At 38.1% G+C, this 15,286-nt stretch overlaps 1 protein-coding gene across 1 annotated transcript; it reads left to right on the plus strand.

Moving 5' to 3' along the window:
• The first annotated feature begins 9,971 nt into the window (after positions 1–9,971).
• LOC104112061 (V-type proton ATPase subunit E-like) lies at positions 9,972–14,754 on the plus strand. The gene is made up of 6 exons (XM_009621885.4): positions 9,972–10,303; positions 11,339–11,439; positions 12,237–12,429; positions 13,045–13,238; positions 13,432–13,531; positions 14,396–14,754. Exons 1-6 carry the CDS (start codon positions 10,202–10,204, stop codon positions 14,429–14,431), a joined length of 726 nt encoding a protein of 241 aa, XP_009620180.1. The 5' UTR covers positions 9,972–10,201; the 3' UTR covers positions 14,432–14,754.
• The last annotated feature ends 532 nt before the right edge of the window (positions 14,755–15,286 follow it).

Genomic DNA, 15,286 nt, shown 5'->3' on the forward strand with positions numbered 1-15,286 from the left:
TTGTCATGTAAATAATAGTACTTATTAGTCGTACTTATTTTAGCAACTTAGTAATTTTAGATTATATTTATTTTCATTATGTCTTATTAATAATATTTATTTTGTGTGATTTTATTATCTTTATTGTTAAATATTTTAGTACAATGCTATGGCTTACCTCATATTTTATGTTATTTTCTTAAAAAATACCTTATATAGTTATGTCTTACTAGGATTAAAGAAATATTTGGAACACTACTTCTATGTCTGTGCTATGCAAATTTTATGGGAAAAAATCAAAAAAATTCGAAAAGCTGAAAAACCCGAAAAAAACTGTGATTAAAGAACTCGACTTTATTGGTTTGGTTTGGTCTTTAGATTTAATAACCCGACACAATTGGTTTGGTTTGGTAATTGGAAAATCCGAACCAATCTTGCCTATGTACACCCATATTTCGTAGTATGCTTTCCGTTGTTGTCTCGTAAAAACCTTGCCAGAAAAACCCAATTGGGAAAAAATTGGACGAAGGAAAAAAGAATGCAGCACATACTCTCAGTACATGTGATGTTCATCATCAATAGTATCTCTTGAGGTGTGCCACGTTTCAGTTTCTTGGCAACTTTTCTAGGGGTGGGCGTCAGTCGGTTCGGTTCGGTTTTATAGAAGTTCGGTTCGATTTATTCGGCTTTCAGTTTATGATTTTAATAACCAAAACTGAACCGTAATAATATTGGTTCAATTCGGTTTATTCATGTTCAGTTCGGTTTTAATCAGTTCGGTTTCGATTTTCAAGCCATGGCAAAAATTGTAACCAAATAATGATAGGTTAATTGACAATACATCGTGACAGATTACATTATCTGCGTTAATATGTAATACTTCTGGTATCGAAGATTGTGTAGGCTGTGTCTCTCCTTTAAAGTTTAGTTTTAATATAATGTTATAATATTGTTGGATGAGATTTTTGTCATAAATGCATTATTAGTTAAATTACTCCTGAAATTCTTGCCTTTTTTGCTTTGTTGCAACTCACAACACTTCCTATGGTAGTTAAAACTATCTAATTTACCTGGAGTCTTGGACTGCACACCACTAAAAGTTACTCACTATCAGTAAACTTCGGTTTTTCGATTTAACTGAAAATCGAACTCTTAAAATAGATAACCGAACCGAACACCGAACTATTTAAATATATAAACCGCAAACCGACCGAATAAACTGAAAAACTAAGACCGAATAAACCGAAATTTTCAGTTCGGGTGGTTTTATCGGTTCGGTCAGTATTATGCCCACCCCTAAACTTTTCTCCATCTTGATTCTCCAACTCGTATGATCCTTTCCCGGTGACAGTTGAAACCCGGAAGGGGCCTTCCCATGTTGGACCTAGCTTTCCTGCATTGAGTCCCGGGTGTTTTGAGTTACTTTCCTTAAAACCAAATCTCCCACTTTGAAATAATGAAGGTTAGCCCTTTGATTGTAATATCTTTCTATTCTCTGCTTTTAAGTTGCCATCCTTATATGCGCCAAGTCCCTGCATTCATCAAGCAGCTCCAAATTGACCAACATTGCTTCATTGTTTGTTTCTTCATTTGCCCGGAAGTATCGCAGGGTAGGCTCTCTTACTTCCACCGGGATCAAGGCTTCTGCTCTGTACACAAAGGAGAAAGGAGTCTCTCTCATGCTCGATTTGGCCATTGTTCGGTATGCCCATAATACATCTGGCAATTCCTCAAGCCATTTACCTTTAGATGTTTCCAATATCTTTTTGAGATTTTGTATAATCACCTTGTTCATTGATTCCGCTTGACCATATGCGCTCGGATGAAGTCTTCAAGAAACTTTGTGACCGTTGCGCCTATAAATTATGGCCCGTTGTCGCAAGGTATCTCTTTTGGTATCCCAAATATGCAAATTATGTTCTCACAAAAGAAATTCACCACTTTATGTTCACCGATCTTCTGATAAGGACCTGCTTCAACCCACTCAGAAAAAATACTCAATTAAAATCAAAAGAAACATTACCTTACCTGGGGAGGTAGTGGTCCGATGATATCCATTCCCTACTTCATAAATGACCATGGAGACAAAACTAAGTGCAATGGTTCTGCTGGGTGATGTACCAACAGTGCGTAGCATTGGCATTTATCACATTTTCGAACATAAGCTTTGGCGTCTTGTTCAATTCAAGGCTAATAGTATCCAGCCCTTACTAATTTTAGTACTTAGGAATCTGCGCGTGAATGATTTCCACAAATCCCTCAGTGGACTTCTCGCATAACATAATTAGCTTCGGAGGCTCCCAAACACCGGGCCAGCGGGCCTTGGAAAGATTTCCTATACAATTGACCTCCTTTGAAACTATACCACGTTGCTTTAGAGTGTAGCGCCCGGGATGCTTTGGGATCTTCAGGCAACTTTCCGTGCTCGAGGTAATCAATGATCTCATTCCTCCAGTCCCAGAACAAATTAGTCGCGTTTACCTCGTAGTAGCCATATGCATACAGAACCGAGTGCATAAGTTTTACGACCAGTCGTAGACAAGCTAAGGTTAGCCAATACATTCGCTTCTACATTTTCTTCCCTCGGGATATGCGTAATTGACCACTCCCGGAACCGAGCAAGCTGAGCTTGAACCTTCACTATATATTGTGGCATGCATTCCACTTTGTCCTCAAAGATCCTGTAGACCTGATTTACCACCAACTGAGAGTCACATTTGATTTCTATGACCTCGGTATTTAGCCCCCGGGCCAATTCGAGCCCTGCAATCAAAGCTTCATACTCTGTATTATTGTTAGTCAGAGGAACCGTTCTTATGCCCGACTTTAGGGTTTCTCCCAAAGTTGTGATTAATATTATGCTGAGCCCAGACCCTTTTACGTTAGAAGCTCCGTCCATAAATAGGGTCCAAACTCCTGATGTCGATTCTGACACCATCACTGGTTTTTTGGTTGCCAAAGGTAACAATCCCGGACTGAAAGTCGGCCAAAACTTGTGACTTAATCGCAGTCTTAGGTTTATATTCTATGTCAAATTCACTCATTTCGACGGCCCACTTGGCCAGCCTACCTGAAAGTTCGGGTTTATAAAGGATATTCTACAGGGGAAAGATGGTCAACACAATTATCGGGTGACTTTGGAAGTAAGGCCTTAGCTTCCGAGCGGCGACTACGAAGGCTAAGGCCAACTTCTCCAAATATGGGTAGCGAGTTTTTGCTCTCGTTAAATTCTACTAACTAATAAATGGAAGATTGCGTACCTTTGTCCTCACAGACCAAAATGACGCTTATCTCTACCTCTAAGACTACTAGGTAGATTAACAGTTTTTCGCCTTCCTCCAACTTCAATAGTAACAGAGGACTTGATAAATAAATTTCCAAATCCCTCAAATCCTGTTGATATTCCGGTGTCCATTCGAAATTGTTATTCTTTTTGAGTAACGAGAAGAAATTATGGCATTTCTCTAAAGATCGGAAAATGAACCTGCTCAAAGCGACCAATCGCCCTGTGAGCCTTTGCATCTCTTTTACGCTTGATAGCTGGTATGGGATGTCTTCGATGGCTTTAATTTTATCGGGGTTAACCTCAATCCCCCTTTGTGACACCAGGAATCCCAGGAACTTGCCGGAGTTGACCCCGAACGCACACTTCTCGGGGCTAAATTTTATGTTATGCTTAATTAAGATGTCAAAAGTTTCTTGCAAGTGCTTAAGATAACTACCTACGTTCAAAGACCTAACAACCATATCGTCTATGTAAACTTCCATGGTTTTCCCTATTTACTTTCCAATATTTTGTTCACGAGCCGTTGATAAGTGGCTCCGGCGTTCTTTAGCCCGAAGGGCATTACATTATAGCAATATGTGCCGAAATTTGTTACGAACATAGTTTTTTCCTGTTCCTCCGGGTTCATCTTAATTTGTTTATACCTGGAGTAAGCATCGAGGAAACTCATTAACTCATGCCCGGCCATTGCATAAATCATTTGATCAATGTTCAGTAATGGGAACGAGTCTTTTGGGAACGCCTTATTTAAGTCCTTATAGTCTACGCACATGCGAAATTTATTCTTCTTCTTTGAACTACTACTACGTTAGCTAGTCAGATTGGATACTTTACCTCTCGGATTCAACCGATATCAAGTAGGCGAGTTACTTCTTCTTTGGCAAAGTTGTTTCCGGCCACATCAATATGACATTTTTTCTGTCTTACGGAGGAATGCTAGGATCCAAGTTTAGCTTGTGTACAGCTACTTCCAACGGGATACCTGCCATATCCGCATATGACCACGTAAAACAATCGAAGTGAAATTTAAGAAATTCAATAAATCCAAACCTTAGTTAGGGTGCAGTACTGTCCCCAAGTGGAATTTCCTCTCCAAGAACTTTTCGAATAATACGACTTGCTCAAGCTCTTCCACTATGGATTTTGTTGCGTCCGTCTCTTCTGGTACCTGGAAATACCTTGGCACCTGATAAGATTCCGACGCCTCTTCCCTGATGGTTGACTTCGCTTGACTCGGGAGCAGGCACCGATTCCTATAATTTCTATGCCGCATGCTCATTCCCTTTGCTACTGGAGACTGAAATTGCATTCATCTCCCTTGTCACCGGTTGGTCACCTCTTATTTGTTTAATTCCCTCGAGAGTTGGGAATTTCAGCAACTGATGATATGTCGATGGCACAACCTCCATCTCGTGCAACCATGGTCTTCCCAGGATAATATTGTAGCCCATATCACCATCCACCACCTCGAAAAGGGGCGTCTTCATCACCCTTTCATCATTTGTGGGCAACAAGATCTCTCATCTGGTTGTCACGCTTGCTAGGTTAAACCCGACAAGGTGTTTTGTGGCTGAAATGATGCTACCGGTGAGCTTGGCTTGCTCCAATACCCTATATTGTATAATATTGTCCGAACTCCCTAGATCTACCAGAACGCGTTTGATTTTAAAATCTAATACATTTAAAGATATTACCAATGTGTCGTTGTGCGGTAGCAACAATCTATCTATGTCCTCCTCCTTAAAAGTGATATCATCTTCAACGACTTTCCGGAGCCTCTTGTTATGGGTTACTGACACCTTCGTCTTTTTTGCTGTTGAGAATGTAACCCCGTTAATCTTGTTTCCCCCCGAAAATCATGTTGATCGTTAGGCGCGGGGGATCTGCTCCTGTTTTTGAAGGTTCAGTGTTATCACGATTGCCACCGCAATTGTTTTTATCCCGGTCACTTACAAATTCCCTGAGATGGCCATTTTCCAACAGTGTCGCCACCTCTTCGCATAGATGTCGGTAGTCCCCAGTCTGTGACCATTTGTCCCGTGGTATTTGCATCACAAATTAGGATCCCTCTGGCTTGGATCAGATCTCATTGGCTTTGGGAACCGTGCTTATTTAATGTTCCTCATAGCCGATACCAAATATACTACACTGATGTTGAAGTTATATTATGAAAGTATGTGGTAGGAAGAATCTCGAGAACCTGGCATTTATTTGTCCTGTAATGACCTATTATTTCGTCCGCGATCAGATCTTCTATCGGTAATGAACCTATCCGCCGACCGAAAACCTTTGCCGCGTCCTTCGACCCGTTCATAGGGTAAGAATCAGCCCCCGAAGACCATCGATCTGTGTTGAAATCTTCTTTTAGTTTCTATTTATTCTTTTCCTGATCCCGACCCTTAACTGACTTCAAGAAGCCGAGCTGATCATCCTCAATCCTTATCTTTGACTCGTACCGGTTATGAACATCCGCCCAAGTTGTCGCTTGGAACTCGAGCAAGCTTTCTTTCAACTTCCGGGAATTAAGCATCAGAACTTCTCGGATTCAAAACTTTGGTGAATGCTTCAGCCGCCCATTCATCTGGAATGGCCGGTAGCAACATCCTTTCCTTTTGGAACTGGGTTACAAACTCTTGTAGTAACTCGGACCCTCCTTGTGCAATCCTGAGTATATCGGCCTTTCGGGCCTGTACCTTTCTGGACCCAGCATGGGCCTTAATGAAAGAATGTGCAAGCATCTCGAAGGAGTCTATGGAATGCTTGGGAAAAAGAGAATATCACGTCAAGGCTCCCTTCGCGAGAGTCTTTCTGAATTTCTTCAGCAAAACTGACTCGATCTCGTAGGGAGCTAAATCGTTGCCTTTCACCGCCGTTATATAGGTGGTGATATGCTTCTGAGGATCTAAAGTCCCATTATATTTCGGCACGTCTGGCATTTTAAACCTCTTCGGGATCAATTCTGGTGTCGCACTTGGTTTGTACGGCAATTGAGTGTACTCCTTTGAGTCCGGCCCTTTCAGCACGCCCGGAATTTGATCCATGTGGGCGTCTACTTCCCTCATAAACCATATGAGTTCGTTTTTGAAGGGATCACTCTCGTTGTTATGACTGGTTTCGCTCCCCCCGGCCTTATTTAAGCCGACATCGCCCCTCGGGGTGTTGTTATCGACCCTCTGCGTTGTTGGATTTACAGGAGCGCCGGGAGGAACTAGACCTCGTCCATTCGCATTATTGGAAGCACCTGATAATGCTTGCTTCAACTTTGTCATAACCTTATCAGGCCGTGTGAGATGATCTAAAATGTCCTTTTGTTGCTCCTGCAAGACCATTGCCGCTTCGACAACGTGCTCTTCTCCAACATCATCAGGAGTCGCCTCTCGAACATGTCACGGGTACTGCTGCCGTGGACCAGTGTGGCCTCGTTCCCCTCACTGTGGGTATCACTGATTAAATCCTCGTGCTGAGGCTGATTTCCTTAGGCCTCAAGGTTGTGTGTGTTGTTAAAACCGTCATCTGCCATTTTCTATGATTCTTTTCTAAGAACAAAAAATCAAGCGCGTTAGTAAAAGAGGCAAGGACCAACTTAATTACACAAGTGTCTAATCCCCATGGTGGGCGCCAAACTGGTTACCCGTAAAATGGTACAATTAAATATATACGTGATTTATAGACAAGTAAATTAATTTGATCCTAAAATAATAGATGAATTAGACAAAAATGTAATACATAGCCTTGAGATGGAGATAAAATAGCAGAAATTATAATTTAGGGAGTACGACTTCCGGGGACAATATCAACGATACCAATAAACAAGAAGATAAAACTATATTGAGCTTTGAATAGAGTGTAGCGTTTGTTTTTCAGAAAATTCGTGTCCTTTATAATGATAATAGAGCTCATTATTTATAGTTGCACATTGGGAACAAGGTCCTAGGATCAAGCTAGGGGTGGGCGTCGGTCGGTTCGGTCGGTTATTATGAAAGTACGGTTCGGTTTATCGGTTTTTGGTTTTGTAATATTAATAATCAAATCAAACCAAAGTATTTACGGTTCGGTGCGGTTTTTTCAAAGTTCGGTTCGGTTATTTTCGGTTTTAAACGGTTGAAAGAAATTTTATGTTTCTCTGGCAAAAGAAAATAGATTGTCATAATGAATGAATAGAAAAGAAGATATTGGTCTAATAACCATTGCACATAACAGATACGACATTAACATCCATTGAATAGAAAAGAAGGTATTGTCATACCGAATGAATAGAAAAGAACTAAAACACCAAAAAAGGAAGCCTTATCTTAATAAAAAATCAACCAAAGAAATCATGAACACCTTTTCCAGCAAAACTCTATCAGAAAGTTTTGCCAAAACAGCATTAACAGTGGGCAAACCTGTAAAATGACACTGGACCCAACTCAACTCAGAACTCAGAAGAAGTCGCACTAACCCGAGGAAGAAGAATGAGCGACGAGCTGAGGAAGAAGGCATCACAGTCGAGTTGAGGAAGAAGGCAGCAGTCGCACAAAGCTGAGAAAGAAGACAGCAGTCGCACAGAGACAGAGCTGAGAAAGAACCCTAAATCTAATTTTTTTATTTAGGTTTGGGAAATGGGAATTGGGAAGTAAGTGACTAACGTATGAGACTATCAGTAAGTTTGGGTAAATTGGGCTTTAAAGTTCAAATGTGTATTGGACTATTGGGCTTCAGCCTAAAATAGATAATAAGTTTTGGACTCATAAAAGAACCCACATGTTCAAACCTATTTTTCTTAACTAATACCCAAAATTTTGGTTTTTCGGTTTAACCGAAAACCGAAACATCAAAATTGTAAACCGCACCGAAAAATCAAAAATTAATAATTTAAAAACCGTGCACCGACCGAAAAACCGATTAAACCGAAACCGAAAAACCGAAATGAACGGTTTGGCCGGTTTTTTCGGTTCGGCCGGTATTATGCCCACCCCTAGATCAAGCCCCTCTTTAATGACAATTATGAGGTCCATTGAAGAATGTGTAATGACAGATAGTGAATGCTATATTCCTTGCAACGGGCTGCGTACTGAATGCTGTAGAATATTCCTTGTTAAATGCTACCCGGTGACAAGCATTTATTTTATCTTTATGAATATCATTCTCTCTAGTAGCAGACAAGATCGTTGCCTCAGAATTCAACTACCCCCTGTCTTTGGCTCCACAAGTCATTTTCTCATGCGATCATTTAATATAAACATATTTTATCCTATATAATGGTATAACATTTGTTGATTAAACACGTATATATAACCTTATTTAACACTCTAAATTCGTTTCACTTGCGTTTATTGAAAATTTAACTAGAAAAATAATGGGTTGGGCATTAAAAAATGCGAAGGGTGATGATTGTTGGAGATGAGTTTAATAAGAGGGGAAAACAACAATGCTTTTTCCTTGTCTAAGTGGAACAACAAGTGAAAAATAGTCTGAATCAAATATAAATTGAGTTAGATGTTTTCTGATTTTAATTTATTTAAAATTTACTTAAATCGGAATAATAAATTATATGTCACGTTAGGTGAAATGATAATAGATGAAGATTATGACTTGACTCGTCCAACTCAATACCATGTTTTCATTTGTTAGAAGAGTTAGAACTTTTGTGGACTAAAAATTCACACCTTTTAATTAAATTTTCACAAATATTAAATTTTGCCGTGGAAGTAGGTCAATTCTTTAAAGGCATAATAGTTAAAGACCTCCCTGAACTTGACGCTTTTTGGCGAGTGTACACCTTAACTATTCGTGGTCCTAAATATCTCCTTCAACATGTTTTTTTGAAGTTATTAACTCCTTAACTTGTTGGACCTTAGCATTGTGCATCCACGCGCGGTCCATATAAAATTTTCATCTGATGTGGTTGTACATAGTGGCAAAATAAATTATTTTTTATTTATTTAAAATTTTAAAACTCTAATAAAATATTAGGGCCTTTACGCCATTTCAATTGCAATACAACTTAAATCCGACGAAGAATTCACCGGAAGAATCAAATGGGTCCTTTCAATTGAACTCAAATCAGTTTTAAATACAACTACAACTCTAGTGGAAGAATCGATGAAAACTCGAATCTAACTCAAATAAGTTATAAATATAACTCCGGCGAAAGAATCTGGTGGAAGAATCTAACTCAAATAAGTTTTAAGTATAACTCTGGTGGAAGAAACCGGCAAACCCACCCCAAATGGGTCTCAATCACTGTCCAAATGTGTCCCACATGCCGAGATTAACACCATTACCGCGGGTAATGTTCTCCGAAAGCACACCCAATTTTTGAGGTATTTACAAGGCATATTATGCGTAATTTATGCTGTAAGTTTAGGGAGAAATTTGTTAGTTTGCTAAAGCAAGAAAATGATGTTATATCACAAAATGAGTATGAGAATATGATGAGATAAGGAAGATGAATGGAATTAGGAACGATGACGGTGATATAGGGATTGGAATTTAAAAAAAAAGTCATTTCATCATTTTTATTGTTTGAGATAGAATAACAGTTAACAAAAATGGTAATTTTAGACTGATGTGGCAATTACATGATATTTTCACGCGCCCAAACTCATTTGAAGTTACTTTCTTTGCCATGTAGCGCGTTAAAGAGTTAATAACTTTCAAAAAACAAGTTGAAAGTGGTATTTAGGACCTCAAATAGTTAAGGTGTACACTCGCCAAAAAACATCAAGTTCGGGGTTCTTTAAACAAGCTTCTTGGGTGTCTTCAGCAATTCTAATAAAATACGGGGCTAGATAGATCAGACATGTGATTTCATTTCAGTTTTAAGACAATTTTTTTGTGAACTGTTGACTCGTGCTCTTACCTGTCTTCTTCTTCTTCTTCTTCGAAAACCTACTCTGTAAAAAGAACCCGAATCGTTGACCCGATTTTGATCCAAAATCCAGATCCGAAAAAATGAACGACACAGATGTCTCAAAGCAGATCCAGCAAATGGTCCGATTCATCCGCCAAGAAGCTGAAGAAAAAGCCAATGAGATTTCCGTTTCTGCTGAAGAAGTAATCCCTATTTATTTTTATTATACAATATCAAATTTAATTGAATTTAATCATTTCTGTTTTTCGCAATTGTTCCAAGTCAGAATTTAATTTCAGTAACTATGAATAGCGCTGCATTCACTAATATTTGTGATAATAAATGTAAACATATATATATATATATATATACTTTTCGAAATTCAATTATATATAAAGTTCGAGTCTGAAAAGTTCACTTTTCGAAAAGTGAAAACTTTCTATTTTCTGCATCTAGCATTGTTCTGAGCTAGAGGCGGATCCGAAATTTAAAATTAGAGCACTGCAGTTACCAATTTTAAATTATTTTATATAGTTCGAGTGTAAAAGTTGTACATGTATACTTTTCAAAGAGTTTCAACTTTCCATATATATAGTTGGAGATGAAAAGTTTAGTTATATATATAGTTCGAGTATATAAAGTTTTCAATGTACTTTTTGAAAAGTTTCAAACTTTCTATTTTCTGCATCTAGCATTGTTCTGAGCCAGAGCCGGATCCTAAATTTATAATTAGTTAGTACAAATACCAGTGCTGTTACCAATTTTTAATTATTTTATATAGTTCGAGTGTAAAAGTTGGGAATGTATACTTTTCAAAAAGTTTCGACTTTCCATACGTATAGTTGGAGTTGAAAAGTTTTACTTATATATATAGTTCAAGTCTAAATAGTTTTCACTTTTCGAAAAGTTTCAAACTTTCTATTTTCTGCATCTAGCATTGTTCTGAACCCTGAGGCGGATCCGAAATTTAAAAAATCAGTTAGTACAAATAGCAGTGCAGTTACCAATTTAAAATTATATAGATAGTTCGAGTGTAAAAGTTGTAAATTTATACTTTTCAAAAAGTTTCGACTTTCCATATATATAGTTGGAGTTGAAAAGTTTTAATTATATATATAGTTTAAGCTGAAAGTAGTGGTGCGTCTAAACTCACCGACATAGAGCTGGATCTGCCTATGTTCGGAGATTTATATAGGTAATTATAGAAATAATGTACAGTGGATGCGATTGTTTCTTAGGAATTCAACATCGAGAAGTTGCAGCTAGTGGAAGCGGAGAAGAAGAAGATTAGACAAGAGTTCGAGCGCAAAGAAAAACAAGTGGATGTTCGCAAAAAGATGTAATTTTGCATATTTGTTTTGGTTTGTTTTGTGTTATAATTTTGTGTTTTAGGTGAAATTGGCTTGAAGAAACAATTATTCGATTTTATGCTTGGGAATTCATATTGCTCGTCAAATGCTTCGATTTGATTTCCTGTTAGCCATCAAATGCCATTGTGCTATAACTGTGAATAGAAGATATTCAGTAGTACTGTTATTGTAACAGCAATCAAAAGCCATTGTATTATAACTATAATGCTATCACTTGATTTTGGCTGAAAAAGATTGTTTTTTTTATAACCATAAAACGATAAAAATGATTGTTTTTATTTGGTGTCTTAGCTGTATGATGTTTGATTGCAGTTTGAAGATAGATACCTTTTTCTTTTTGGTATATCCAGATTTCTGCTTGTTTTGCTCCATGCTAGGTCCGGAACATCATGGAAAAGCTTACTTTAAAAGAAAGAAAATAAAGCTTACTAATGGCATCTTCGGGGGCTTGTGTGCTTTTTTGACATATTCCACTGTTGTATTCTGCTACAATTAATACCTTTTTTTAAAACTCCTTTCTTGCTAGTTAGAGTATAGTTCTATTTTGGAATAAGCCACATGGTTAAATTAGGTATGAAGTTGATTTCCTCACGATGTTCGTTTCTGTAGACTGTAGCAAGCTAGATCATGTTAAATTAGGTGCGAAGTTTAAGTTTAAATTGCAATTGATTTGCCAACATAACATCCTCTGTGGTTCAGCTTATCTAATTTGAATTCTATCAGCGTACATGGTCTTTAAAGTTTTTCAAAAATGTATTTCTCGCAGCGAGTACTCCATGCAACTCAATGCCTCTCGGATCAAAGTTCTTCAAGCTCAGGATGACTTGGTTAACACCATGAAGGAGGCAGCAGCAAAGGAGCTTTTACAAGTTAGCCATCATCACAACGAACTCGTAGAGATTATTCTTCCTCACCACCAAGACAGTTATAAGAAGCTTCTGCATAATCTTATTGTTCAGGTATGGTGGACGTTAATCTACACCATTTTCTCCTCCTTTTTTTTCTGGACTTCCCGAATTAAACTATGAGATCTTAGAAATTGAGCAAGAATACTTTATGGAAGGCATACTATTTAGAAAAAGACCAATATAGTCATCTGTTGATGTGGTTATATGCATCATGATATCCGAACTCTTGGGACGCCAGATTACTTCTTGTTTGGTTTCTATGGCATGTACTGTGCTTTACAAAGGAATGGCAACTTGAAAATTGTGAATCTCTCTGGCTTCAAGTTCAGACTGGATTTTGATATATTAAGTCTAAGACTAGTAGAGTCATGTTATAGTTTTAGATACCAAAATATAATTGGATAGCGTGACAAGAAACTTTTACTGACCTTCAAGCTGGATCCTTTTAAAATTGGGGCTTGACTTAACAGAACCGAAAATTGTAGCACGCATTTTCATTGTAATATGAAGCTTGCGATTTCTTCTTTGCTAAAGCCAATATAATGACTAAGAACTAATTATTGTTTGTTATGTTTGGCTTGACTGCCCGTGGTGTCTGTATGGCTTACTGAACTTATTATTGCTTAGTCTTTAGGCATAATTCGAAACCATCTCTTTCTCTTGCAGAGTTTGCTCAGGCTTAAAGAGCCTTCTGTCCTGCTGCGTTGTCGGAAACATGACGTACACCTGGTTGAACATGTATTGGATGCAGCAAAGGAAGAGTATGCAGAGAAGGCAAATGTCCACGCACCGGAGATCATAGTTGACGACATCCACCTACCTCCGGCTCCATCACATCATAATATGCATGGTCCTTCTTGGTAAGCTGCTCTAGTTACAACCTTACTTTCATGAGGAAACCTTAAAGTACAGCCCTTTGTGCTTAAACTAGGTCCTGTCTGTTGGTTGGATTTTTTTCTTTCCTGCTTTCCTTGTTATTGCTTTTGTGAGAAATCAGCTCTTTGAAAAACCATGTAACTCCTCTTACTAATTTATCTCTATTTATCCCCACAGCTCTGGAGGAGTGGTGTTGGCTTCTCGAGATGGGAAAATTGTGTGTGAAAACACCCTTGATGCCAGATTGGAAGTTGTGTTCCGTAAAAAACTACCAGAGGTTCTTTCTTCTGCCCTTTCCTTCATTTTTGTCAGATTTCTGTGGTCTGGTCTTGCCATTTTCTTTGATTCGCATTCCTCCAATGTACTTTAGACTCGTGATCTATTGCTTGAGTTTTAGCTGTCTATTGATCCCTTGTTATTTAAAATATCATTCAGATGAGTTACAAAGTGTCTTAAATGTTCATTGTTTGAATGGATATGCGTGTTAGATGTTTACTGTTGCTGATTAATGATTGATCTCTGTGGAGTAACTTTCTGCAGCTCAGTTCATTGACACTTTTTTACCTCTTATGTGGTTAAAATTTGCAAAGTCATCTATTTATCGTTTCTGTCACTAAATTTTGTTATCTGGGTGGGGGAAGCAAGTCGGTTGTATCCTAATCATTGTTGAGACTAGACTCTTTCTGAAAACTTGAGTATCTATACGCCTGTAAGTTAATGAAGGCATACAGCCGGTTGAGCAGTTTAAGGTCACAAGAAAATTGTGACTTGAGACTACAAATGTGTTGAGAACCAGCTAAAGAACTAGCTAGGATGGATTGAATGGACGTGGGTGGATGAAGCAAAGAAAATGAGTGAAGACAGAGAATACTACTTTCCAGTAAAATGAGTTGAATGTGCAGTCCTTAGTAGGGATGGGATGACAGCAAGCAGGAACTTCCTGATTTACCCTCCTCTTTTTTTTTTTTTTTTTTTTGGAGGTGGGGGTGGGGGTGGTTATAAAAGATTGCTCATTGCTCTAGAGCTTTGTTCTAGTGTTTTCTACATTGAATGAGTATGCCCCTTCCATCATTTTCTGCATTATTATTATCCTTGCTTAATTAATTGTTAATTTTAATTGCTGCTGTCCTGAATCTTGCAGATCCGCAAGTGTCTGTTCGGTCAGGTTACTGCTTGAGGGATTGGAACCTTTCCTGTATTTATCACTATTTGATCGTCGCTCTCTGGATTCTGATATTGGCGGATGATTGGATTCGTATCACTATTTCTTGTACTATTTCGTTTTCTCTGAAAGGCGTGTTTGCATTATTTAAGCTGTTGGGGCATTGCAACAAACTCTTGTTAGTTGTAATGTTGGTTAGGTCTGAGCATTTTTTCATTGTAATGTTCTGCAATAAGTTTAAGTTGCTTGAACCTGAGTTTGTCGATTGAGACATTAAAATTATGTGAGTAATAGCTCTCTTTGTACTTAATGAATAAGCCAGCTACTGTTTGCTAAAAGATGAGGTGACCAAAAGAGTGTTAAACCAATTTCATTGACATACAATGCAAGTAAAAGGGAAAGGTTCTATATTAAATGAATCTTAGCATATAACCTAAGGTTTTAAAAAGTTTATTAGGATGGTCTAAAGTTGTAGAAGAAACTTAACTACCTATAAAATTTTATGACCAAACTTAACTACTGTGTGATCTTACGGGTCACTGATTCGAGTCGTGGAAACAACTATTAATTCTTGTATTCGGGTGGACTATCTACTCATACCCCTTGGGGTGCGGCCTTTTCCTAGACCCTGCGTGAATGCGAGATGCTTTGTGTACTGCGCTGCCTTTTAACCTAACGTTTTAACAAGTTTATAGGGATGGTCTAAAGTTGTAGAAGAAACTTATCTACCTATAAAATATTATGGCCAAAGTTTAGATCAACAAGGTTTCACACAAAGTTCACTGAGAATTTCAGACCAAATGATCTGAAGTTATAGAAGAAACTGGACTAACTATAGAACAAAGTTTAACCCATTTTTGCTGCTTAGAC

Source organism: Nicotiana tomentosiformis, chromosome 12 (genome assembly GCF_000390325.3).
Source record: "Nicotiana tomentosiformis chromosome 12, ASM39032v3, whole genome shotgun sequence".
NCBI classification, from domain to species: Eukaryota; Viridiplantae; Streptophyta; class Magnoliopsida; order Solanales; family Solanaceae; genus Nicotiana; species Nicotiana tomentosiformis.

Excerpts from the sequence above, each read along its gene's own strand:
- LOC104112061 (XM_009621885.4), top strand. The coding sequence starts at position 10,202 with ATGAACGACACAGATGTCTCAAAGCAGATCCAGCAAATGGTCCGATTC. Across the intron at positions 10,304-11,338 it reads TTTCCGTTTCTGCTGAAGAA|GAATTCAACATCGAGAAGTT; the intron begins GTAATCCCTATT and ends ATTGTTTCTTAG. Across the intron at positions 13,239-13,431 it reads AATATGCATGGTCCTTCTTG|CTCTGGAGGAGTGGTGTTGG; the intron begins GTAAGCTGCTCT and ends TTATCCCCACAG.